Source organism: Paramormyrops kingsleyae, chromosome 6 (assembly GCF_048594095.1).
Source record: "Paramormyrops kingsleyae isolate MSU_618 chromosome 6, PKINGS_0.4, whole genome shotgun sequence".
Classification (NCBI taxonomy): Eukaryota; Metazoa; Chordata; class Actinopteri; order Osteoglossiformes; family Mormyridae; genus Paramormyrops; species Paramormyrops kingsleyae.
In genome coordinates this window covers 14674024-14699013 of record NC_132802.1, presented here as the reverse complement: position 1 = coordinate 14699013, position 24990 = coordinate 14674024, and the positions used below count along the sequence as shown (strand labels likewise).

The 24990-nt window shown below is 51.1% G+C and overlaps 1 protein-coding gene across 10 annotated transcripts in view; it reads left to right on the top strand.

Annotated features, from left to right (window-relative positions):
• Positions 1-24990, top strand: part of auts2a (activator of transcription and developmental regulator AUTS2 a) — a 241864-nt gene that overhangs the window by 195507 nt on the left and 21367 nt on the right. For 9 of the 10 annotated variants that reach the window (XM_072713729.1, XM_072713730.1, XM_023833010.2 and 6 more), the window contains one exon: positions 20384-20432. In XM_072713729.1, the coding sequence (XP_072569830.1) occupies positions 20384-20432 (49 nt within the window). Of the gene's footprint in view, positions 1-19273; positions 19493-20383; positions 20433-24990 lie in introns of those variants that run through there. The other variant, XM_072713733.1, reaches the window with a different exon arrangement.

Below are 24990 nucleotides of genomic sequence, written 5' to 3'. Positions count from 1 at the left end.
TAAAAACAGTCTTTGAAGATGGTGGGGGGGCGGGGGGGGTGTGCTTGGTGAGCTGAAGTATGGCGTTTTTGAGATTTTTGAACCGATTTTGAGGCGTTGGCCCTTAACCTAATCAGCCCTCCTGGTTTAGGGCACCAACATGGGTAGGGGTTGCTTTTTGCGGGGGCTCTCATTATTTACGTGGCTGCACCTGAAAGGTCGGGCATGGAAGTCAGCAAAATGTGCCAAATAGCAGTTCGCTCTATTCGCACTATTCCGTCAGAGCATGGGTATACTACGTATGGTTAGCCACCCAGAAATTCAGTGTGATGTTGTAAAACACAAATAAATGTCATGAATATCTAAATATGACAGCCTAAACTCTAGGACTGTGGCTCTTCAGCCTCCACCATGGTCTCCATCTAAATCTCCTTCGGTGCGTCGGTAAAATCGTGGCCCGGCGCGCGCCGGCTAAAGACGTGGCCCAGCTGTTTGCAGCGGCTGACCCACGCGGTGCAGTAAATAGATCCTGAGCAGGGGGTGCGAGGCTGTTGTTTGAAATACTGCCCGTTAACTTTTCAGATTGTTACCCCCCCCCCCCCCCCCCCCCCCCGCCGTATCATTTTGGGCCTCCCTGCTGGCCGGCAGGTGTCACCAGCCTCTCCTCACACCACCCCCCGCCTGGTTAGCATCCGCAGTGGCAGAGCGGCGGGGCTTGGGTCAGCCGCCATGCTGAGAGGTCAAAGGGCATGCACCCGCCTGGAGGCAAGGGAGGGGAAAACAGGACAAAAGCAGCAGACGGATGCTGAAGGATCGACTGGCAGGGAGAGAGGGGAGGTCCCACCTTGGAAGGAGTTTGCGTAATTGATCCAGACTAAATAATGGTTCTACAGTAGGTGAAGATGACAGCTCCACGTTTGTCCAAGTGCCTGTCGGCCTTTTTGCTGCTGGGAAAATGAAAACGTGGCAGACGCAGTAGTGTTATCGGTCCTTTATGAAACATAAGTACACAGTTTTTTAAAAGTGTCTCTGTGGCTATTTATCAGCGTGAATGGGAGCCACCAGAAGGGAAAGTTCTGTTTGTAATCCTCTTGATAAGGAGCGAGCTGGCAGGGTCAGCGCTTTTTGGCATTTTGAGTTATAATCTATACTCATCGATTAGCTGGAGCAGTGCGGAGGGTAAGATGACCAGCGCTGCTGCATGTCCGGTCAGCAGAGAGTAGGGACAGGCTCTCAGTTTGTCATTTCTGTTACTCAGATTCAGATTCAGAAAACTTTATTGATCCCTGAGGAAATTATGTGGGTACAGTTGCTCCTGGACAGTAAGAAAATAATTAACAAGTTAAATACCAGTAACAAATATACAAATATAACACTACCAAACAATATATATTATATATTATGTATTATATATATAATAATATATCATATAAACAATATTCTAATATATTACAGAAATTAACTATACATAGGGTTGAATTGAGGTGTATAGTGTGATACTTGTGCTTATGTGGAGACATTGTACAGGAATGATTTCCTGTGTTGTTCAGTGGAGCATCTGGGTAATCTTAGCCTCTCACTGAATGTGCTCCTATGACTGGCCAGCACATACTCCGTTATGTGACGCTCAGACTTACAGAGGAGGTGTGCGTAACAGGCTCTTTTTCACCCTCAGATCGGCCAGCTTGGCCCCAGCTTTAGCATCTGACGGTCGTCATATTGCAGGAGTCTGTCTCTCTCTCTCACCTCAGTCTCTTCGCAAGCAGAACACCTCGCCACCCGTTCTTCTGCACGTGTGACTGATGGGTGACGTGTTCTTCACCAAAGGGACCTGTGTGTGTGTGTGTGAGTTGCTAGATGTGTGCAAAACAAAATGTTGCAAAGCAGCAGTGTCCAGCTTGTTTTGTTGACAGAAGCAAATCTGTTTTGCCCCAAAGCAACCCCCGGCTTTGAGAGCAAATGCTGTTTAATTAAGATGGATAATTGCAAACCGTATTAATTAGTTTGAGAAACCTGATATCTTTGTGGCTGTAGCAGAAGTTCTCGTGAATGTGGTCGGTCCAGCTGCACATTATAAGCAGGGTGGTGTTGGATCGGTGTGCCTGGCTGGTGTGAGGGGTTCCGGTCTGAGAGGCTTTCCTCCGTTGGGTACGACGTGTGGCGAGCTGGGCAACAGGCAGCACTTTGTTGGAGGTTACATAAGGTACCATGTTGTGGAGCTCGAGGCTCTGTGACTAATGGATGTAAGAAAGCGGCCCAAAAAGCCTGCATTCAGGCCTCCTCCTCCATGCCCTGAAAGAACCCCCTTCATTTCACAGCTCTGCATGTCCGCTGCTTCTGAGGACGGCTCATTCGGCCCCCGTGTGTCGCAGCCTTTCACCATCACTCCGTTTTCCTGTCATGGTTGCCCGGGGACTGTGAGCGATCTTCAGGGGTGGGGGGACAGTTGAGGACTGGCCCCTGGCATACAGGGGGTCTCAGAGCTTTGCAACGCGCTTCGAAGCTTGTGTGCACTGCGGCCGTATTACGTGATCGCTGGTCGTACCGGTTCCTTGATCGTCATCCGTTTGAACCGTGTTTTTAAAGCTGAGTTTTACGGTCGGCCGCTTTTTGGGGAATTATTTTCAAAATCTCTCTTTGACTGGTTTAGCTTTCAGTCACCATGTCAGGCCCAAAGGTAAAAGTAGGCTAAATCCGAGATATGTTTTGTCTCTCACGGGAAAGAGTTGAATTCAAGGTCAAAACAGCCTCTTACTGTACCTTCCATATCGCTCACTAAGCTTGTGAACGGTCAGCTGTTGGAGGTCTGGCGGAAAGCTTTCTGCTTGTCTTCCCCTTGTCTTCAAGCTCGATTGGGTCGAATTTATTTTCCAACAAAATTAGTTGTTAGAAATTCAGATGTGCATGTCAAAATGCGTAACCCAGCAGAGCCCCGGGTGTTTAATGTGACAGGGTAATGAAGTTGACATCGGGGCACGTCAGCTGTGAACCGTGGCCTATTACGCAAGACGTGTTCAGGCCGCCAGGCCTCCGCTTCCCCTGGCTGTATCTCACTCTCTGCCGCTGATGTATAATGAGGAGTGGCATCGCACAGCTTTTATTCCATATTCAGACCGTGCTCATGTGTTTTTGCTGAATCTCTGAAGCCATAACCCTTGAAGTGAATAAGCCGGGCAGCATAACATTAACTACGAGCTAATCGACCGGCTTGAAAAAGCACTTTTCCGTCAGAGCATGGGTATACTACGTATGGTTAGCCACCCAGAAATTCAGTGTGATGTTGTAAAACACAAATAAATGTCATGAATATCTAAATATGACAGCCTAAACTCTAGGACTGTGGTATAGTGTGAGATTACCTGCACAGTGCGATAAAACTCATGGAACAAGACACTCAAGCATTAGCTCAGTTTCCAGATGAAAGCTAGTCTGAAGAAGATCTGAACATTATTCTCTTAATGGCACTTAATGTGTTGTCTGGTTATTGTGAGGTAGGACACAGGTACGTTCATTTATGAAACAGTACTGTCAGGCGAGTGCTGAAACAGGCTAAAGTGTTAGCTTCGCTTCTATCTACTTTGCTTTGCTTATTTCTGTTTAGCTTAGCTCATTTAGAATTAGCATACCCTAGCCTATTTCTGTTTAATTTATTTTTGGTTAGCCTTCGTCATTTCTGCATAGGTTATCTTCTCTTATTTCCACTTGCTTAAGCTGGCTTATTTCCACTTAGCTTTTCCTATTTCTGCTTGCCTTAGCTTCACTTATTTCCTCTTAGCATAGCCTAGCTTATTTATGCTTAGCTTCTCTTATCTTGGCTTACCCTAGCTTCAATTATTTCCACTTAGCTTAGCCTGGCTTATTTCCACTTAGCCTCGCTTATTTCTATTTAATATCTCTTATTTCTGCTTACCTAGCTTCACTTATTTCTATCTAGCTTAGCCAAGTTTATTTCTGCTTAGCTTATCCTATGCCTGCTTATGTTAATTTTGCTTATTTCTGCTTTGCATAGCCTGGCATATTTCCACGTAGTTTAGCCTAGCTTATTTCTGCTTAGCTTATCCTATATCTGCGTATCTAGGCTTTGCTTATTTCCAGTTAGCTTAGCTTTGCTCATTTCCATTCCTTTTAGCCTTGGAGCAGTGTTGAGATTGAGGCTGGTACAGCCACATAAACAGCCAAACAGCACCCATTGTTTCTGTGCCTTCTTGGGTAGGTAATGAATGAGTCAATGCAGAATGTGCCCCCATTACAGGTCTTGATGTATGCCACCAATCAAGGATGTCGGAGAGCCCCATGAATATGTAATGCAAAAATCCAGCCGCTCTGCTCCCGTGCGAAACGCAAACAGTAAACACAGATTAAAAGCTTCTGACTGCGCTGTTCCTTCTACCTCAAATCGCTGGGTGAACAGTAATGCATCTATGACAGCTGCAGCCTTCATTTGCACAACATGCGGCTCTGTGTCCCGCTAAGCCGCCGTTTTAGTACAGCTAGGGCCGGTTATTAAATGGAGCCTCATTGTGTGTCTTCATCAGTATGTGGAAGCTGTCCTGCTCTGTAGATATTCATTGGATTTGCTTGGTCACTGGCAACCTTTCAGTTTAATGGTCACTAGTCAACGATCTGCTGCAGCACCAGTGTGGTGGAGAAATCGAGTCTCAGCTTAACAGTAAACAAGCATCAACCAATAGTATCTTTCGGTGATCGGTTAGTTTATTCACTTGGCATGTAAAGGGAGTCAAACCTAAGATTACTCTGAGTCTTGCAAGTTGATTGCAAGTTATATACTTTTTAGTGACACGTGACACATCCATACGATTTCACCTACATGGCAGGGATTTGTTCCCCTTGCCGACTAAATTGCTTACCTCATATTAGCTCCCCAACTATTTTGGTACTTCCCAAAGTCAACATGCACTTCAGTTCACCTCTTGACCTTTTAACTTATCTAAACATGCTTTGTAATGCTTCCCAATTTCTCCAATTAACTGGATCTTTTGCTCAACTTATGTCTCTGGACCCAGGAGTCTCTAAAGATTGATCTTGTCCTTCTGTTGACCTTACTTTCTTCTCATTTCCGCACTCTGTTTAGCAGACTTGGGCAGGCTATCTAGCAGTCTCAGCGGTTTTTATCATTCCAGCATTATCATCTTTTCAATTCAGTTTATTTTTCTATAGCTCCTGTCACAACAGTGTCTCCCAAAGGCACTTTACATCAATGTGCTGTAATACATTTCTACATCATTGTTGCATGAGCACCTTTTTATGTTTTTTTTCTCAGCTAAATCTCTTAATATTTGGGGTAAATCAATCAGCTTTACAACATATGTCAAATCAGTCATTTATATATAGGTTTTATCACTTTTTTGCCTTTGAATCAAACTAATCTCTATGGCATGACCCTTGAGTACGACGTCCCTGAGCACCCTCCCACCGCTTCACCCTCCATGTGGTGGAGATCTGGCTCCTACTGGGAACTGTGTCCTTACATCGGCATGGTGGGTGTTGGTATGCGGCTCAGCGTACCAACTGGTTTGAAACCCGTGCTCAATAAAGTAGCTGACCCTGCGCTCAGACCCCAAGCTGACCTATATGTGAGTGCATGTCACAAAGAATCAGAGAGCATGATGAGATATGTGAAGACTGTCACATTACAATGTGCCTGTTTCCATACCTGTACATATGGCAAGTAATAACAAATGACCAGAGGTGGAAAGTTCAGGTCCAGAAAGTACAAATCCAGGCCAACGTTTTGTTTCAACCAACCAGCAAAGTACTCTGTGACTGTGACTCTTTATACTCAACTGGTTGGTTGAAACAAAACCTTGCTCTGGATTTGTACTTTCTGGACCTGAACTTTCCACCTCTGCAAATGACAGAGGAACATTTAATTTCTCTTAATTTGTCCTTCTTTCAGTTCAGATGCATTTTCCAGGTGCCGTTTAATCAGTTTTGTAAGTCAGAGTGTTTCACAAATTACGATCCCTGAGTCAGATGGCCGTGGAGTGGGACAGTGAAAGGCGGTAACACTGCTTTGCCCTCTAGGACGGGGATAATGGCAGCGTGTGAGGCTGATCGCCCAGCTTATGGCAGCACCTGGCACATGCAGGCTTCATCGCTGAGGGGACGACGCGTTTCAGACAGATACCGGGTTTGAGAGAAAGGCTAGCGAACCATGTATTTACCATCTACCCACCGGTGAGATCCACTGACGCCCCAGTAATCCATCAAATATGCTGGGTTTCTACAGAAGGATGAAAATGTCGCTTTATGTTTATCTGAAACAGATGGGTTGCCAGGGTATGCTTTGAAATAGGGGCTCGAGGGACTGTGTAGGAAATGTATAGTAATGTGAGACTGTATGGCCGTGTGTGTATGTATATTCTACAGTTGGACTGATCATCTGCTTTTATCAGTAGCTTGTGCTTTTATTAATTTCCTTATTGTCTTATCAGTGGAGGGTTGACTTTGTTTTGTCTTCCTGGGCCAATTACACCCACAGTTTTGCATAAGCTAATAAACACAAAAACAATAACACCACAACCATTCTAGCAACATCCGTGCGGAGCTGCGCTACGCCCAGAACTGTTAAGTCTAGCGTTCTGTCTCCCCGTTCTCCCCCGCCTTTGATGTGCTGCGCAGTTCCCCCGAGATTCGCGCCTTTAATCTTGAAGATACGCTAGACGGCGTGCATTTTTAGAATATCCCTGCTACAGTTAATTAACAGTTATTAGTGTTAGTGCGCAGTGCCATGCGAGATGTCACAAATCATCCCGTCTCTAGGTGCAGTTATAGCAATTAAGACGCTCTATCACGCTGCCGCCGCCGTACTGCTCTTCCAGGTTCCTCTAGAGCTGAAAGCACTAATCAAATCATTCCTGCTCTGCGATTCACTATCGCTTATTCAATCCTTAATGGCTTTTAGTTCCTCAGTTCGCCCCCCCCCCCCCCCATTTCTTTTCCGTTACCACAGGAACCTCTTCAGCGAGTCCATTTCACTGGGGCTCCCAGTCGGCATTCGGCGGTAATGAATTTATGGGATGGCAGCTCCTTCTGGGGACTTGGTCTTGTTCGGCATGCCTGCCTGTCCCGTCCCCTCCCACGGATCGGAGCTCGCCGCATGCCGTGCCCCAGCTTCCCAGGAGATGATCCTCATTGGCCACAGATAAGCGGGCCTCGACTTTGATTCTGGCGTCAGGTGTGACTCGGCGCCTGATCAATTTGTCACCCCACTAAATGGAAACTAATTGCTTCCAGGGAAGGAGGTGGGCCGGCATGCTCCCAAACACCCCTCGCCCCCCGCTGCCGCCACCCCCCGATCCAGCAGCTCCCGTCTAATCATGAGGGATTTGTTAGATTTGTGGTTGATTCTCCGGCCCACTTGAATGATGGGGCCCTTGATGCTCTTTATCCTGTGGTGTATCTGTCTGGTCGTGTTGGCCTGGCTGTGCCTGCTCATTCCCATGGATCCGCCATGGGGCCCCGGCGAACAGGCAGTGGCTCAGATGCCTCTCTTTGTGGAAGGACCCACCTGCCGGCCATGGAGCGCCTGCTCGTAGTTCTCCGGCCTCATCCAGGGCCTTTTCTATTCCCGCTCACGGGAATGCCCTTCCCTCCCCTCCCGCTCAGAGGACGCTCTTTGAGCAGCTTACGTGGCTCCTGTGCCCACCTGGCATCCCTCGTGTCTGACATGGGGGGGGTGACCTTTACGCGGCGGAGGTTGCCTCTCATCTCCCCATTCAGATGGTCTTACCGCGTGGCGTCCATCCTATGCCGCCCGAGGGAACTGCAGCTAGGAGCAAGGGAATGGGTGTGCTACTGGGGATGACACGAGGTGAGGCATCGATCAGGGGGGTGCAGGGTTTCTAAGGACGACGCCCTGGCGTGTTGTCCTGGCTCCCCTGCCCTGTTACCATGCGCTCTGTCCGCTCCTCGTGCGTCACACGCTTTGCCATAGGGCCTTGCATGACCTCAGCGGCCTCCTTCTTTCTCATTAGTGAGAATTTTTTATATAAATAACCAAAAAAAAGAATTAACTGCGAAAAAAGGGAAATTTATGCCCTTCAGCGCCTGCCACCATTTTAATGCGAGCGCAGTGCATGTTAAAATCGTACACGCTGGGGTCACTAATGCGTGCCTGGGCTCTTCCTGGGGGGGACGCCAGCCTACTTTTTCTTCAGATGGGAAGACTTACTTGAACATGAAGAGCCCGGAGGGGGCTTATCTGTCATTCTGAAGTCCTGATAGATTGGGTGGGGTGTCGGGCCGGTGATAGGGATCAGTCCTGAGAGCCAGTGATAACTGCCTGGTGGGGGGGGCACATAATCACTTCAGGTGACGGGGGATTCCATCCTGAATCTGTACGGGGGGCAGGCTGTACCTGGTGGGCCGACAGCGTCCAAGCAGGGGCACGAACCAGTCACTCGGATGGACCGTGTGCGTAAGGGGAGGGGTGCATTCCGTGTGTGGCTGCTTTGGTTGGGAGGGGGGTGTTAGGTCTTAGTAGATGGAGTAACATACCCATTACAATGATGGTAAACCTGTCTATTTAGGTTTGTGTTTTTCATTTAAGTGTATTTTTTATTACTCAACTCTTCTATATAAAGAGTATTTTTATAGTCCTGTCTTCACTGAGTGCAGGCGTGAACGTGTGACTTCGCGATGATTTAATCCACACTTCAGGGAGGTGAGCGCTGCTCTTATTTTTATAAACCGGAGGGCCGCTTCTGCCAAAACATCGTCCGGCGTGTTACCGACACCCCCAGGATGCACTGCGTGCCGCCCACCGGCTCGGCACTGGCGGGGAGTGCCGCGGGGTTCGCGTGATTCTGGCCAGCACCGCCTCGCTGGTTTGAGCCGGCTTCACGCCATCGCCGTAACCTTTCCCCTGCGGCCGTCCCAACGTGACCCAGCTGATGCGTGTTCTGCTCTCTATGGCTTCCCATATCGTCCCTGAGGTCTTGCGGCGTGCGATTGGGCCGGGTGATTGGCTTCTGATGGGGCGGGCCTCAGTCAGGGTGGCCTTCATCATTCCTGTGGGGCTAATAACCCCCAAGAGAGACGACACATTTAGTTTTGGTGTTTAGAGGATGACGGATAAAAATATGAGCCTTTCAGGAGCACATAATCGCGTCGTCAGTCTTTTTGGGGGCAGATAAGCTACCGTCCGGTGCATAAAGACAAGTACCGTTTGATAAATACCGCCAGTCGGCTTGAAACACTCATTCATGAAGTCGCTTTATGCCTCTCAATGATGAATTAATGGATCCTAATCTCATGAAATTATGGGGTTTTTTTGCCCGTCGTGTAACTTCACTGAACGCACGTAATATCGGGAACAGCATCGTCTCGGTAACGATTTCTTACCCACCTCCCTGAGGTCCGCGGTAATGGAATTTATTAAAGGGCTGCCCCCCTCTCCCGGCCTCTGCTGTGACGACAGATCTCACCTGAGGTGGTGTCCTCCCGCAGAGTGCGTGAGTGCCTTGGATCCCGGCCGGGGGTGGGGGGGTGGGGGCGGTTAACATTCTGGTATCACAGCCAACCCAAACAGGTTTTACAGTCTGCCACTTTAGGGCCGCTGTGGGAAGCAACACCTTTATACATATTTAACAAGGCTCTCACGGCTGACTTCACTGCGGAATGAATTCACGTTTCACCGGGAGCAACCGCGTCCCCGTCACCGCACCCTGTCGGAGCTCTGACAGCACTGGGGGGGGGGGGGGGGGTAGGTTACAGCTGTTTCCAATCCTCAGTTGCGGATGCACATAAATCGCAGCTCTGTAATCAGAGGGTGGTTCAGGGGGCCCTCACTGAAGGGCCGACTTGCCACTGAAGACGTGTAACTGCTGGGTCCGTAATTGCAGGCTGAGGACATCCTTGTCCTGTAAAGGACGCTCCTCTCTTTCTGTGTGTTTGATATGTCCTGGAGCACTGGCTCCTGTTATGTCATGCAGATTGACAAATGCACCTTCAGGGTCATGTCAGCAGGTGTGGACGTGCGCTTATAACACACTGCCATTGCAGGCCTTATTTATTTCTTATTTCTCAGTTAATTTCGGGTTAGGAGTGCACAGGAATTTGTTTCCAGGCTTTTAAAAACATTCCTCTCATGTTCTGTGTGTATCCCCTTCCTGGGTGAATTAGGAAAGCAGAGGCAGTCATTGTCTGTTAAATTCTGCACACAGCGTTGGGCATGCAGATACTATCTCTCCATATTTAATGTATCTGCCAAATGGAGCCTTCACTGACACATGAGCTTTTAAATATGCGTGGACCTCATTGCGGTTTTCTTGGTGCCGTGTTTTCCGAGCGACTCCTGAAAGATGCATCAGATGTATGGAGGATGTGTGACGAGCCGACGCTAAGCAGTGCAGCAGGATGTGGCCCTCAGCTCTCTGACGCCATGGGAACCTTGGAGCATTCCCATTCTGCAGCAGAAAAAGTCCCAGAATCCCCCTGTGTGTGGCTCCTTGTGCTGCTCTGTCAAGGCCAGCCTACTGCTTTGAGTGCGAGTTCCTTTCCCGTGGGGGTGGATTGGGGTCTTTGCCCCCCCCCCCCCCCCATTCACACAGCTTCTCCTTCTCGGTCTGTCCCTCCCCACATCCGTGTTTGTGGAGATTCCGGGAGCCAGAGAAGAAATGCAAACATTTCATATGGATAAAATTGCACCTCAGTGGCTGGGTCTGTGCCCCTCAAGGCAGTGGCTTGTTTTTTCTGGCATGGATACGCCCCCTCTCCCCCACCCCGCCCCCTCTCCCCCACCCCGCTCCTGCCACACACGTGCATGCCGTAATCAGGCCGAGCCAGTTAATCGGTTGGGTTAATCAGGATCTAGACGGTTTCTATCCACGTCAGGAACTACCCGCATATCTGCTTCTGTCATTTTCGTTTTTGTTTCCTTTGCTTTGCGTTGTTGGCCCAAATTGACAGCGAATGGTATTGTCAGTATTGGTTTGCCGGGTCTGTGGCTCAGTGATGGGAATAAGATGTGAAAGAGCGAGCAGGTTCTGCAGGCCTGACGGCCTCAGCACTCAGGTGCCCGTGAGGCCAAATAACTGGCCAGTGTTTGTTTTCCACCTCCCTGGCGCTTGTGCTGCTCCTGTATACTTACGGTCATATTCTTCCCCTGCAGGTATGTGTGGGGTAAACAGGTATGTGAGGTTATCCGTGACCTTGCTGCCGTCAAAATGCCTCTGTGGCATCGTGGATCACACCTGCCCGGTACCTTCAGGGCCTCCGGTGGCTGGATGGATTACCACCATTCTTTTGTAGTCTCTCTGGTATCAGGCGTCTTCCCAAACATCATGCTGCCTGGCCTCTGTTTCTCAGCTCTAAATCCTCTTACTGCCATGACTGATCAGCAAGAGGCTGCCCAGATGCTTGGTACGAGCCCTGCCAGTGGAGGCGGAGGGTAACCTGGGTCTTCTTGTGGGACGCAGCCCCGGTGCACCCGGCTGCATGGAGATGGGCGGGCAGACGGAAGGAGAATGGGCTTCTGTCCTCATCAGCGGGGCTACTGAGACCCCCCCCCCATACAATAAAACCTGATATTTCCAAGCTGTGATGGTGCGAATTTGTGGAGGAAACACGGAATGCAGCCTTCTCAACAGCGTCCTTTCTATGCCGGGACAACCACGTCCTGTCCTATGATGCACGTGTGGGCTCAGGGAATCCCGGGGGCCAGGCCGCTCCGCATCTTTGCGATGTAGCGAGGAGGAGCACATGCAGACGTCAGTGGTTCCATCGGCCTTAAAATGCCACGGATCAGGGTGCCCTCAGAGACCACGCTACACAGTGAATCTTACTTGCGTTATCGTCACTTAAAGTGGATAACGAAGCGTGGGGTGGCATTTCTGTTAGTAAACATGGACGGACGGATGGACTGGTACGATTCGGACATGGCCGAGTCCCCATCAGTCGACAGTGGCCTGTCAAAGTCGACGCGGCATATCAGGGCATTACTGCCAGCTGAGTTTAATCACGGCTGATCAGCACCGCTTCTTTGTGGCTGCCCTTTGAAGGCCCCCTGGCCTTGCGTCAGCGCCCCGCTACGTAATTAATAACAATGGCACAGTGGGGTATGTGGGGGTCCGTGGATGCTTGTTAAATATTTAAATGTGGCGTCTTCAAAGAGCCCCCAGTGCAGATCGGTGCCCCCCCCCCCCCCCCCCCCCCGGTAGGGGAAAACGAGCAGGGCAACTGGGGGGGGCACTGCGCTCTCTTTCCATGGTCACCCTCCTGTGCTCTCGCCCACTGACACATTAAAGCTTCCCATCACACGGAGTAAGCTCGGATCATGGCCACTCTGTGGGGGGGGGGGGGTTGGGAGGGGGGAGAACAAGGCCTTATTTTGTTCAATCCCTGTGAAATGCAATTAGAAACCCCTCCAGAAGCAGAGGGAGTTGGGCCTATGGGGGGGTGGGGGACGTCCCAACTGTCTGTCAGCCCGCCGGCTTTTGAAGTCTCAGGCCATCTCTTGTCCCCCCAGAGAGCCTATCATCATGCCACTTTGGGGTGCTTCAAAAAAGAGGGCGGTGGGGGAGGGGGGCCCAGCAGGGGAAGGGCGACCCTCAGCATACTTGACAGAATTGTCCTGACTGCACGTTGCGGGGGCCTGATGCGTGCGCCATATTTCCCCAGCCGGGCCGATCGCTCGGGGCTACAGAGGCGACCAGGGGTCACGCACATTCTAATATCACGCTTCCTGACGATTTCCTCTGCACTCTCCACGGCGATTTGTCTTAGAGGCGCAGTCCGCTGTCACTAACCCCCCCCCCCCCCCCCCGCAGGACAGAACAAAGTGACAAAGGGAAAATATAATCCCACGCAGTGGTACGCTTGGCAGGAATTAAGTGGGGCCTCAGGAGGGTGAGCGGGGTGGCTGAGCAGGACTGTTTCTCTCTCTCTGACCACCATGTTCTGTGTGTGTGTGTGTGTGCGTGTGTGTGTGTGTGTGTGTGTGTGTGCGTGCGTGCGTGTGTGTGTGCGTGTGTGCGTGTGTGTGTGTGTGTGTGCGCGTGCGCGTGCGCGTGTGCGTGCGTATGTGTGTGTGTGTGCGCGTGCGTGTGCGCGTGTTTCTGTTTTAGCCGAAGCCCATGCAGTGTTTTGCATTAATGCGCATTTACTGGTCAGGGAGGGTTTTTCCTTTGTCTGTCGTCTCTGGCTCTGTCATGAATCCCCTAGATGAAAACAAGCCGAGCTATAATATGTTATGAATTTAACAACGTTCCATTGATAAAAAAAAAAAAAAGACATGGAATGTGGCTTGTTTTTATTTAAAATAACCTCTCAGGGGCTGCTTGTGTTTTGTACGGATTTCTGATATTTTTTTTATCCTCCTTCTTTGATGCACGAATCTGTTTCCTATAGCAGCGACCAGGCAGACTTTCCTGTTCTCTGACATCGTCTGGACCCTATGTGGGCACTTGCACGTCGTACAAACCTGACTTCTCGTGCTCGCTTACACCAGCAAGCTGGTGACACTGTGTATTGCTTTTTTTCTTTGGATTTTTTAAAATTTATTTATTTTGTTTGAAGTGGATTTTAATTATCAGCCAGACATAAGAGCAGTGCCTCAACATCACCATGTCCCAGAGGGCATTTGCATCCTCCATGAATGACACTTTAAAATGTTTTGACACTGCTGCCCTGTCTTTTTTCTCCTCTCCTCCCCATCCCACTGAATTCACGATGATTGACTGCCCTGAAATTACGCACGTTGAGGCAGTCTCCGCACCCCGGGACACCTATAATTTGGTTCGGAGGGGCCCCTGTGTTTTTAAAACCAAAAAATGCATTAAGCATTGCAAGGGGCTGTCTGATGAAGAAGGTTAAAACAATTTTGTCGTCCGGTTTGTTTTCGGAGCGAGGCTCTAAAAGGGGCCGGCAGAATGCCACAATGCGGAGTAGACGCAGGAGCAAGCCCTGGCCTTTCCCTGCCGCCGCTCCCCGCCCGCACCCCTCCACCGCAGGATACAATTGCAGTAGCATCTCTTTGCTTTTTTGAATTTTTTTTTTTTTAAATCCCCCCTTTAAGGCGTTTCCGTAGCCGTGTCACATGTCAGATGTTCCCAGATTTTGCCGCATAGTTACGAGACTGCATATCTTTATTCTTTTATGTATTACTCTTCTATTTTTTTAAATACCCCCCTTATACAGTTCCTCGCAGAGGCTGTGTTTTCTCCTCGCCCCCCCAGCATCCGTCAAATGTTTCTCCGCTAGATCTCACGCTCTTTTTCCCTTCTTCTTGTGATAAATGTTGCTTTAAACGACTGTGAAAGATGCCACAGCAATGACCCCTGTGTGTGACGAGTGTGAAAGATGCCACAGCAATGACCCCTGCGTGTGACGAGTGTGAAAGATGCCACAGCGATGGCCCCTTTGAGTGACGAGTGTGAAAGACGCTACAGCGATGGCCCCTGTGAGTGACGAGTGTGAAAGATGCCACAGCGATGGCCCCTTTGAGTGACGAGTGTGAAAGACGCTACAGTGATGGCCCCTGTGAGTGACGAGTGTGAAAGATGCCACAGCGATGCCCCCTATGTGTCATTTATATTTACTGGTTTTAAATTCAAAGGCCTGTTTTTCCTTCTCGTTCCATCTCTCGGCTGCGGCTGCAGAGGCGGTGGTGAGGTGGGAGCCGTCTCCTCCCGACGTGTCCCGCCCTTCAGCGGTATGATTTATACAAGGCGCTGGGAGACGTACACGCGCCGTTTGCTGCTACCGTCTCTCCGTCTCTCTCTCGTCTTGTCACTTCTCCTTCACGTTCACAGACTGGGACCCAACCCCCCCCCCCCCTCCCGTTCCCTCTCATTCTTCTGCCGCAGATAGCCAGCGATGACTGACACATTAATATACGTCTGGCTACGCGACTCGTGGATTCAAACGGAAAGGTGCTGTCAGACGAGCTTGTCAGGAAGCAGAGATTAGAGGCGTCCGTCGCTGCCGGCGTGTTTCGGTCTTGGTGAGATAAGCTTGGATTTAATGAGCGTAAAGAGCGGCGGCGTCCTGAAGGGGGCGGTCCCGCACATGCGTGTTTCTGGATTTCTCGCGAGGGCCGATCTCCACTCGCCCAGCATCCTGTCAGCTGACCCCAGTGAGCAGGTGCTCCTCTTTCTCTCTGCCGCTTATTGTGAGTGTAGCCAGCATAGGATTTTTTAAAATTTATATGAAATGTTTGATTAACCCCAACCCTGGCTCTAAGCCCGCTGTGATAATCTCTTTTCTTCATCACTGTTTTTGTTTTATAGTCCCCGTGCGCTGCAGTCATGATATCCAAGCCATTGTTCCTTTGTTTGTGCGGCGGGAGATGACAGAGAACAGCCAATGCTGATTTTTCGTTGATGACGGCAGAACCTCAAACCTTAATATGTTTATTTTTATGGCCCGTGGCAAAGAGTTTGGCCCGCTATCCTAATGGAGCCCCCATTGGCCGCTGAGATGCCACGCCCCCTTTAGAGCATCTAATGACAGTGATGACTGACATGACTGACATGTTGGCCCTTCCCTCTCTGGTCGCCTGAGCCACATGGGTTTGAGTAGCCCAAGGTGTGAGGGAAGGATTAGGGGCTGGGGGAAGTCAAACCGATGGCCGACCCTGACCGTTTCAGAATTGCTTTTGTGAATCAAATGATGGCAAAGCTAGCTGTTCAGTAACAGCCTTTGTTTCTGGCACTTTCTCCCGCATTACAGGCCAGGTCCCAGGTCACTGTAATTTAAACTGCCGGGTGGATTAACGTGCCATCGGGGGGCGCTGCAACTGTCCACTCGCCTCCAACCTCCAGATCCACGCCAGATAAAACCAGGCTGCAGGAACGTAATCGGGGACAAGATACAGGGAGGGAATCAGATTGGCTGTGAGCCTTTAACGCATCACATCCACTGCGCTCCCACCACAAACTCGTTTCCTTTTATCAGTAATATTTTAAACGAGAGAAATTTTCCTGATGGAGGGTGAAGTCCAGAAACGACAGCTGGTCTCATGTGATCATCATCGAGGGAAAACTTCCTGTCAAATTAAACCACAGGGGGTCGAAATCCGTCTGGGTGCTTTGAAGCTGGGGATCAAGGCTTGGAGAGCGTGTCCGGGATGACAGTGTCGGCGCCGGGCCCTATGGTCCACAGGCAGGCCCAACAGGCACACGTCGCACAGCCCAAGATACTGTTTGATCTTTCCTGCCCATTCCCCGGCGATGAAATCAGCTGTTTCTTCACACGCCATGTTGCTCAGGGCATCTCGGTCAGGCGGCAGGCGAGCTCCCCCGAAAGGTCAGAAGTGCGGCACCCGTAACGTCTTCGGACCTGATAACGAGCGAGATTTGCGAGCGTGATATTTCTTTTAGATGTGCATGTGCAGCCCCGCCCCCTTCACCATGCTACAAGGCCCATCGCCATTGTTCAGTGGATACTTCCTTGTGTAAGCATGAACGCCCCTGCGCTCCGTTACAGCTTTGTGGTTTGCAGTGGCCCCCACATGGTTTGTGGCGCCAAAACCCGGGCATTCTACTTGCAGCCCGTGCATCTTGTGAGATAGCCGTCCCCACATTGCCACGGTAACCTCGGCGTACACCGGTAATCTCGCCTGCCAGAAATGCATTATGAAATGGGAGGGAAGGGGATATGCTCACTCTCGATAGATTATGATGGACACCTGTGTTTTGAACAGCGACCCATAGACGATGGCATCTATGATAAAGACCAAGTCATTTCAAGATAAGGCAAACATCTATTCCACTCTGATAGATATCAATGACCTTGATTCTTTATGAGGAAAGTGGATGCAATGGCACCTACATGTGTGATTCTTGTCGTTGCTGCCGTATATACAGGTGTGCAGACAACGGGGGGCGGGGGGGTGATCTGTATCAGAAAGGCCTAGCACGTGCTGTGGATTTTCATCGCCAACCGAATGCCCAACAATAAGGAATTCCATCCTGTTGACGTGGTTTTTTATCTGCATGCTTTTGCTTGTGATGGTACCCTGATCAAAATGCTGAATTAGGGTGTTTTTTTTTGGAACCTTTGGTTAGACAATGTTAGCTGTGAACCGATTCCCCTTAGAGCCAGGACCTAAGGGTCATTGTGCGATCAGGCTTTATTCACACGGTGCTGTACTGGGCGTGGGCAATGGCAGCTGGTGCTGTACTGGGCGTGGGCAATGGCAGCTGGTGCTGTACTGTGCTGGTTGAGCCAGGTGGGTAAGGGCCCACACCTGGACTCATGACATTCACATGGCGCTCAGAGTAGCTACTAGGACAGGGTGTCTCCATGTCACACCTCTGACCTCTACGGGCACAAACTGATGCTGATCAACAGGCCGGAGGACAGCTGTGGTCAGGGCTGAAGATCACGAGGACGTGCTGAGGTCCATGGGACATAGGGGCCCTCTCAGATTTTCTGAGACCTCCTGTTTTACTTGAACTGGGTCAGAACAAACCATTGCGTTTCCTCCACTGGAGCCACATGTCAGACCATTACTGTCTCTGCTTTACAGCTCGTAGACTTTTCATGCTTTAATGCATCTGCTGCATTACGTATAACAGATTGCAGGCTCGGTGTGATGTAATGACTGGCAGGGACGTGCAGAGGCTCTGTGCAGCATCGCTGGGAGAGGTGCCTATGTTCAGGAGTGAAGGTCCCGCAGAGATCACGCGTGACTAATCACTTTGTGGGCTTCAAGGAACGTTGGCGACCCTGTCCCGCTCCAGCGGGGGAAAGAGTAACATTGTGCTAAGTGGAGTAAACAGGAAGTCCTTGACTTAAATTTATGTGGAGGTGCAGGGCTGCTTGTGAAGGAGGGTTTTGTGTGGCTCTCCTCACGGTAGCTGCACCCTACTGGGAAATTCATTAGCGGCTGACATCATCCCACTCGGCACTGACTGAAAGAATATCATTCTAGTCTGTGACCCTCCCCCTCTCCCTGCCTCTCTCTCTCTCCCCCTCCCTCCCTCGCTCACTCGCTCGCTCTCAATGTCTGGTCCTCCCACCAGCAGCTCGGAGCCCCATTCACGTACGCCTGCCTGTCCGCTCAGACACAAACACGGCGCATGCACGCACACACGTCTCGCGACGGCCCCTTGCGTGAGACTGCTCCTTGCTCTTTCCTGACGGTTGACTCTCTGCATTTTTGCAACTGTGTGTGCGTGCGTGCGTGTGCCCGTGCGTGTGGATTTACTGGGGGCAACTGTGTAAGCAGGTAGAATCAGGAAGTGGGAGGATCCGACGGCGGTGGCTGTCAGGGGGAGGGGGAGCCACCTCTGTGGTGAATGGCTCAGTGAATGGGGGCTTCTGTTAAGCACTGATCAGAGGGAGAAACTCGAGTGTGTCTGGTGAGGGATCAGCCAGCAACCACGGGACACAGACACTCTTGGGGAGAGAGAGAGCGAGAGAGAGAGAGAGAGAGAGAGCGAGAGAGCACGGACTCAGAGAGGGAGCACAGTCCTGCCGTTTCTCCTCCTCCATTGTGGTTCGATTTGGCTTCTTCTTCTCACACGCTGTCGGATTCTGGTCTCACGGAGGCACGCAGAACCCAGGAGGTATCTGATCTTGGATGGTTTTGCACTGAGTGCGTTGTCGCCACTCGCACTGGTGGGAAGGGGAGCCGGCTAAGGCTCTCTGAGCAGACGGGAGCTCCTCGGAGCTCTTCCCCAACCACCAGTCCACGAGGATCTGTTTCCAGGAGCGTTGCTTTTGGGAGATGAAGCTGTCTCTCTCTGCAGGAGGCGGGGGATAGTTGTGAAACACAGAGAGTGCCACGCTCCTGCCGTGTGCCACACCGTGCTGGGGAGTGTGCTCCGAGGGATCGCTGGCTTATCCGCGCCTGGCCCCGCCATCGCTAAGCCGACACACATGGCTTCCTTTGTCCGCTAGCTCCGTCGCCCTCTCTTGCTCCCGGAATCCTCCTTGGAAAAGGGAGGATTGCATGGCTGTCACCGGCGCGAGTAGAGTGGAATTTGCCGTCCTTTGTGGATTACGCCGCTCGGCGAGCAGAATGTGAAGGGGGGGTGCGCTCGCTGAATCCGCGGGTCGCTGACGAAGGTCCCCCGCCTCAGAGCCGCCACATCAAAGGTATGCAGGCTGTGTCCATTCTGCACGGGCGCTCCGCCGACACGGCCCCGTAATGGGCTCTCTGAGCACCGGGGGGGTGCTGGGGGCTGCCTCCCGTTTATCACATGTCTGTGTAAGCTTGTGCGCTGGTGTACTTGTGCCTCTCCATCACGGCTTATTCCTCCTGGGTGAGATGGTTCCGTTTGAAATGAACTTCTGCGTGTCGGCTGTTCAGCGTAAGTGCTTCCAGATGTCTGCTTGTTTTTTTCTTTGGATTTTTTTCTCATGATTTAGTGCGTTTAAGTCTGACCTTCTGTTTTCCCATTTTCACTAGCAGAGCTCCGATTAATTGCTTTTCACACCTACTTTCTGGTGATCTCTAATACTGAATAGTGCCTGTGCTTTTATACATTTTCAGGTCAGTCTATTGACGTTCGCATGCTGTGGGTTTCCCCACGTTATGACTGTGGGTATCCCCGCGTTATAACTGTACATACCCGTGCACCATTGCTTTTATGGCACCTCACTCTCGCCTCCTTGGTTTTTCCAAATTTCTGTCTGGTGCCCTCTCTGAGAATGCCAAGAGTGGTTGCATGCCGCATGCTACTGGAAGGCGAAGGTGTCCCTCTCTCCACTGCTGGCTATTTCTCATGGGCAGAGACTGGGCTAAACGGTGGCACCGTTAAAGGGCATTGTGTGGAAGTTCAGTGCGGCTCGCGCTCTCCCTCGCCATGCTGGCATTTTGGCGCTAACCTGAGATTATGGCTACGCTCCCTGCAATAAGTTTTAGCAACACAGAACATCAGCGTCTGATCATTATTGTGAGAATTGGGGAGAGAGACACAGTGATAATAAATGATCAACGTGGAGTTATTTACTCCCCTGAACGAGGGTGCAAGCGGCTGAGGGAATCTGTACCCTGTGCTGAAATACGCTGTTTAGCGGTGCAGAAATAATGGGCCTTTCACCAGAGATGAATAAGCACAGAGTTTAAAAGCTGCACTAGGTTCTGCTGCTCGCTCAGCCCGTCCGGCTCTCGTCGCCACTAATGCAGCATATTAAAACACTTCTTCCAAATTAGCCACCGCATTGTCGTTACGGGGGGAAAAAAAAAAGCTTTAATTATCTGAAATAATGTGTAAATGCTCAGGCTAAATGTTAGTGCTGCAGAAGAGCGCAGCGAAAGCCTTCTGCGGGCTTTAGCGCGCGACCCTCACCTGCCTCAGTGTGGTGTAACATTGCCATCAAGTGGCTGCTTTGGGAACTGCGACGCCAGGCAGCAAGGTTGGGGCGCCTTTGGAGGTGAAACCTCCCTGGTCAGGGACTGGGAAGGCTGATGTTTGTTTTTGTGTTTCAGGGATCCGATGCCAGCTCGGAGACGTTCTTCAGCACTGTCGCAAATAAAGGTACGTCAAGAAGCTTCGCTTAATAAGTCGTGCCTTGCTGTCTCACATGGTGGTACAAACAGTGTTATTCTGGGATTCTTCCTTCGTTTGCCATTTTCAGGGTACGGAGACCTAGCCCTGACCGCAGTGCTCTGCGTGTTTTTGCGGTGAGAGATGCCTCATTCGAAATTGTACTATTAGCGGCCAAAGTCATGGGGAATGTCATGTGACGATACACCACACGACGCTCTATGTGTCAGCAGGCCGCCATTCTGTAATTATTCACCGGCTTACCGTTGAGGATTAATTTTTCCTGCTCTCTTAGGCGAAAATGCTTTGGCTCGATGGCTGATGGATCCACACACGGTTTAGCGTGTTTTGTTGTCCTGCTGCCCCCAAAATCACGCTCCCAGAATGACACTTCCTTAGGCCTGGGAAGGACTGAATCCAAGGTGTAAAGTTTCTGAGTATCTTGAGGGGTCCATCCTGGCCTTCCAGTCCCTTCCGCAGCAGGGAGAGCGACGGACGCCCCTCACGGCTGCCGCTACGTTTCACCTGAAAAACCTCGTGGTCCGCGCTCTCTTATTTTATGCATCGAAGGCGCAATAATGGAAGCCTTCTCGGCAAATTGGAATTCCCGGGTAGCAGCCCGTTGCTAAGGCGAGGGGGGCCCACCACGGGGGGGAGAATGACCGCTGATTGATGCGGACAAGGATCCCCCAACACCTCTGCCGCATTCTCACGTGTTTACTTACAGAGTTTGATTTGTGGCATCCATGGGGTACTGAATGGCCCCGCTTGACAGAAACCCTTTCTGGGGAGACACTTGTCTGTGGTGATTTAGTTCCCTTGAAAGGATTAAGCCCCCTTTGAGCCGACTAAATCAACACAGGCCCCTTTTTAGACCTGAAAGGCTTTGCTTGGGAAACAGTACACAAATGCGCTTTCCTTTCGCTGGCGGCGGCTTGTCCCCCTGCCCTCTATTTCCATTTAAATGACTGCCTTTCTTTCAGCTGAGATCCCTCCTTCCTACCATATGCTAATTCTTATTTGTGGTGCGAATTAGCCCGAATCCAGGTGCAGAGGACCTTGGGCTGCCTGGTATTTTTATTGAGGGTGGGTAAGAGCTGCTGTCAAAGGAGAGTGTACTGGGGTTGTTTTGTTAAAAGGGATTACCATCATGGCTCTTCCAGCAGGACCAGCGAGGGGATGGGACTGTGGAGATAATGTCAATATTTGAGGGGGGGGGTTGGCCGCCCTGCCTGTTGGTACACAGGAGGTGTTCTTTAAGGCCATCACTGGGCTGCTAGGTGGGTCCAGAGGTGGCACGGGGGGCGGAAATTATTTTGCTGTCACCAATCAACAACTGAAATGTTATCAGCCATGTCTGGGGAGTGGGGGGGGGGGGCGAAGAAGATAAAAGGCTGAACGTAAATAAATATTAAACAAGGTCATTTTTTAAATTCCGTGTTTTAATATATTTCAAAGGTAACAAGACATGATTTTATATCATGGTCTCCTGTAAGAAGAGTTTCCCAGAATATCTGGAACTGGTGTGATTTATTATTTATTCTTTATAAGTGATTTGTACATGTAGTGCATCCCAATAGTTTTGCACTGTATGGCTGTGCAAAAAATAAATAAATAAATAAATACTCATAATTCCTGATCTTGCTGCTGCAGTGTTGGTGTGTCTGTGCTGCGATCCCAACGCGTGGCGGTCTGTCCCCGACACCTCGGCTTGATGCCGTGAAATGGCGGCAGGCTCCCGCAGCGCTGGCAGTGGCTTTGATGCACGACTTGCGTGTTCCTGCGCGGGGCGAGTGTTCAGCACGGGGCGAGTGTTCAGCGCCGTTCAGCGTCTTTGCGGCACTGCCGTCACCTGGCACAGCCGGGGGCAGCGGTGATTACCGGTATAACACTGTGCTGATTGTCATCCGCCTCCGGTAACCCCCCCCACCACCACCACCACCATCGCCATCGATTCCCATGCCCCCCTTCACATGGCCATTGTGTTCACGTCGCTCGGCCCCCACGTCCCGGTCGCCGCATTACCGCACCAATTAAGGAAGTGCTGTTAAACATTGACAGAAATCACTGATTCTCGCCTGCTGTTGTCAGACAGACGGGGCCTTTCGTTATCTCATTTCCTCCTTTCTTTTGTTCTTTTCTTGTTTATGTATCTAATCACCCGGCCAATCAGAGAAGGTTCAGTGAGCGCCCAATTAAGAACCGCATTCAGCGGAGAGCTCGTTAACGTTTGCGGGCGAATTAAATTAATGCCACCTGACTCGGGAGGCTAAATGTGGCTGGACAGAAACACCGGGGGGGGGGCCACGCTTTTGGCATGCTGAAGGCTGCCATGTCTGCACCTCTCCGGCAGAGGGAGGGGCTGATTCTGCCACACTGATGTGCTGTTGTAGGTGTAATTCTTCATGGCTAGGGGACGGGGTAAGGAGATAACGAGTCTTCAGTTGTCATCAAGGACTCTTTCCAAAGCGGAGTCCTGTATGAGAGCGTTGCCGCAGTGAAGGGGTGTGGGGGGCATTTTCAGCCATACCTCAGCTCCAGCACAGGCTGGTGAAGGTGAAGCCAACTTATGCCCCGTGGGTGGTATATAGAGATGCAAGCCCAGAGGGGACAGATGACAGATAGATCCGGGGCTCCCAATGACCACTGCGGGGTGTCAAGGGGGTACAGCCACGCTCAAGGTGATTTTCTGAGACGTTGGCCCAACACATTTTTATTTGTGCCCCGCCCCCACCATACTGGACTCCATCCTTGGTGTGTGAAAGGCCCTACCTGCTGCTTACCTGCAGCGGGGGAATTGTAACCAAAGCCCGTAGTGAAAGAAACGGGTTCGGGTTAGCAGAATAACGATGGGGAAAATCCATCCTCCTTAAATCAGGTGTTTGAGCACTGGGGGCGGGGCCACACAAAGCAGAATGCCTGGAACCCGAATTGTCAAACACATCAAACATACATCTCAATGTGCTCTTGACTTGGGGGGGAGGCAATCGTTACTGCACACATACAACCACCTGTGCCCCCTGGTAACTGAACATCAGAAATATGTTGTGTTCAGACAAGCGCCACGATCACCAGGCTGCAGTCGTTCCAGCAAATGGGACGAGACCTGATATTGCCAACAAGGTCGCATATTAATGGGGGGGGTGTGATACCACCTTGCAAATTGCCCTGCCTCCCGCTGTGGTAACTCATGACGGAACCCGGTAGGAGGCTCCCCCCGAAGAGCCGGACAGGCCTGGTAAGGCGATCGCGGAGGCTGGTTACAGAATCGAGGTCAGGCGGGCATAAACACGCCCCCGTCAGCACCTTTCTCGTCGCTTGTTTATTTATTTTTGCTTCTCGCCGCCTGTTTACCGGGGGCTCTGTGCGCCGCACAGCCGCCTGCCACTCAGCCTCACGCGTGATTGACAGCCTCCTGCCATGGCGCGGCCCAGAGCCTGTCACTCGGTGGGATAACGAAAGCTCCGCTCCCCGGCACATCAATTAGCCCCCCCCGCTGGGAGACGCGGCAGCAGCAGCGTGACATCAGCCAGTCAGCGCGGCCGGGCCTCCGGTTTGACGGATTTCGGGGGGCCCCCCCAGCCCCCACTGCCGGCAACGCCTTTTTTATTTTTTTGTCTTGGCAGCCGTGCTGTGGCTGGCAAGTTTGTTTCGTCCAATTACTCACCTGTCAGTCAGAGAGGCAGCCAGCGAAGGGCACGGCTGCGGTGCCCAGCCGCCCCTAATGAGCCCCTCCGGTGGCGGCCGGCCTGTCAGTGAGGGGCCCGGCGCCGGCCGCAATCCTGCCTCTCAGCAGACCGGTCCGCGGCTGTCCGTGTTCCCTTACGACACGGCTGTTTGTTTACCGGGACCGGACAGACACAATTAGCTTACCCCCACCCCCTCTGTCACTATCTTGCTAAATTATCACTGGAAACACACCTGCTCTGCCAGGGAGTGAGACGTTACACCTCCCCCTGGCCCCCGTCTCTGCTGTGAAAGTGTCCATTTTTGCAGGAGTGTGTAATGCCTCACTCTCTCCCCTTGGGCTGAATTGGTGAGCCGAGGAGTGTTTAATATCACATTGGGTCACGTTTGCTGCCGTCGGGGTCGTGGCTGCTGGAGTTACCGACAATGATGGTCTGAGAGGCACGCATCCGATTCTGACCACAGCATCCTTGCCGGTGGTCAGAGTTGATGGTGGCCCTTTCCCAGACAGCCCATCGTTATGGCATCACAGCGCGCCAGGCTCCACCTCAGTCTCTGGATATAAATTCTCATTTCAAAACTAACTGCATACAAGCTGATATTTTCCTGTTACGTGTCCCAGAGGAAAGCCCGAGATGTTCGATGCTTTCAGTTGCCTTACTGGAATTCACAATATTACACTGCCCCCTGTTGGAGGTGTTGGTCACAGAAGGACATTTGCAGGTAGTATCTAGCGGGGAAGCTAAATTTGGTCAGAGGTGTAAAAAGCTTGTCCATGTGTTTGTACGAATGAGGTCTAATCAGCTGTGAAACCGTCAAAAATTTTACCATCAGCAAATTGGTTCAAGACTTGTGTCCTACG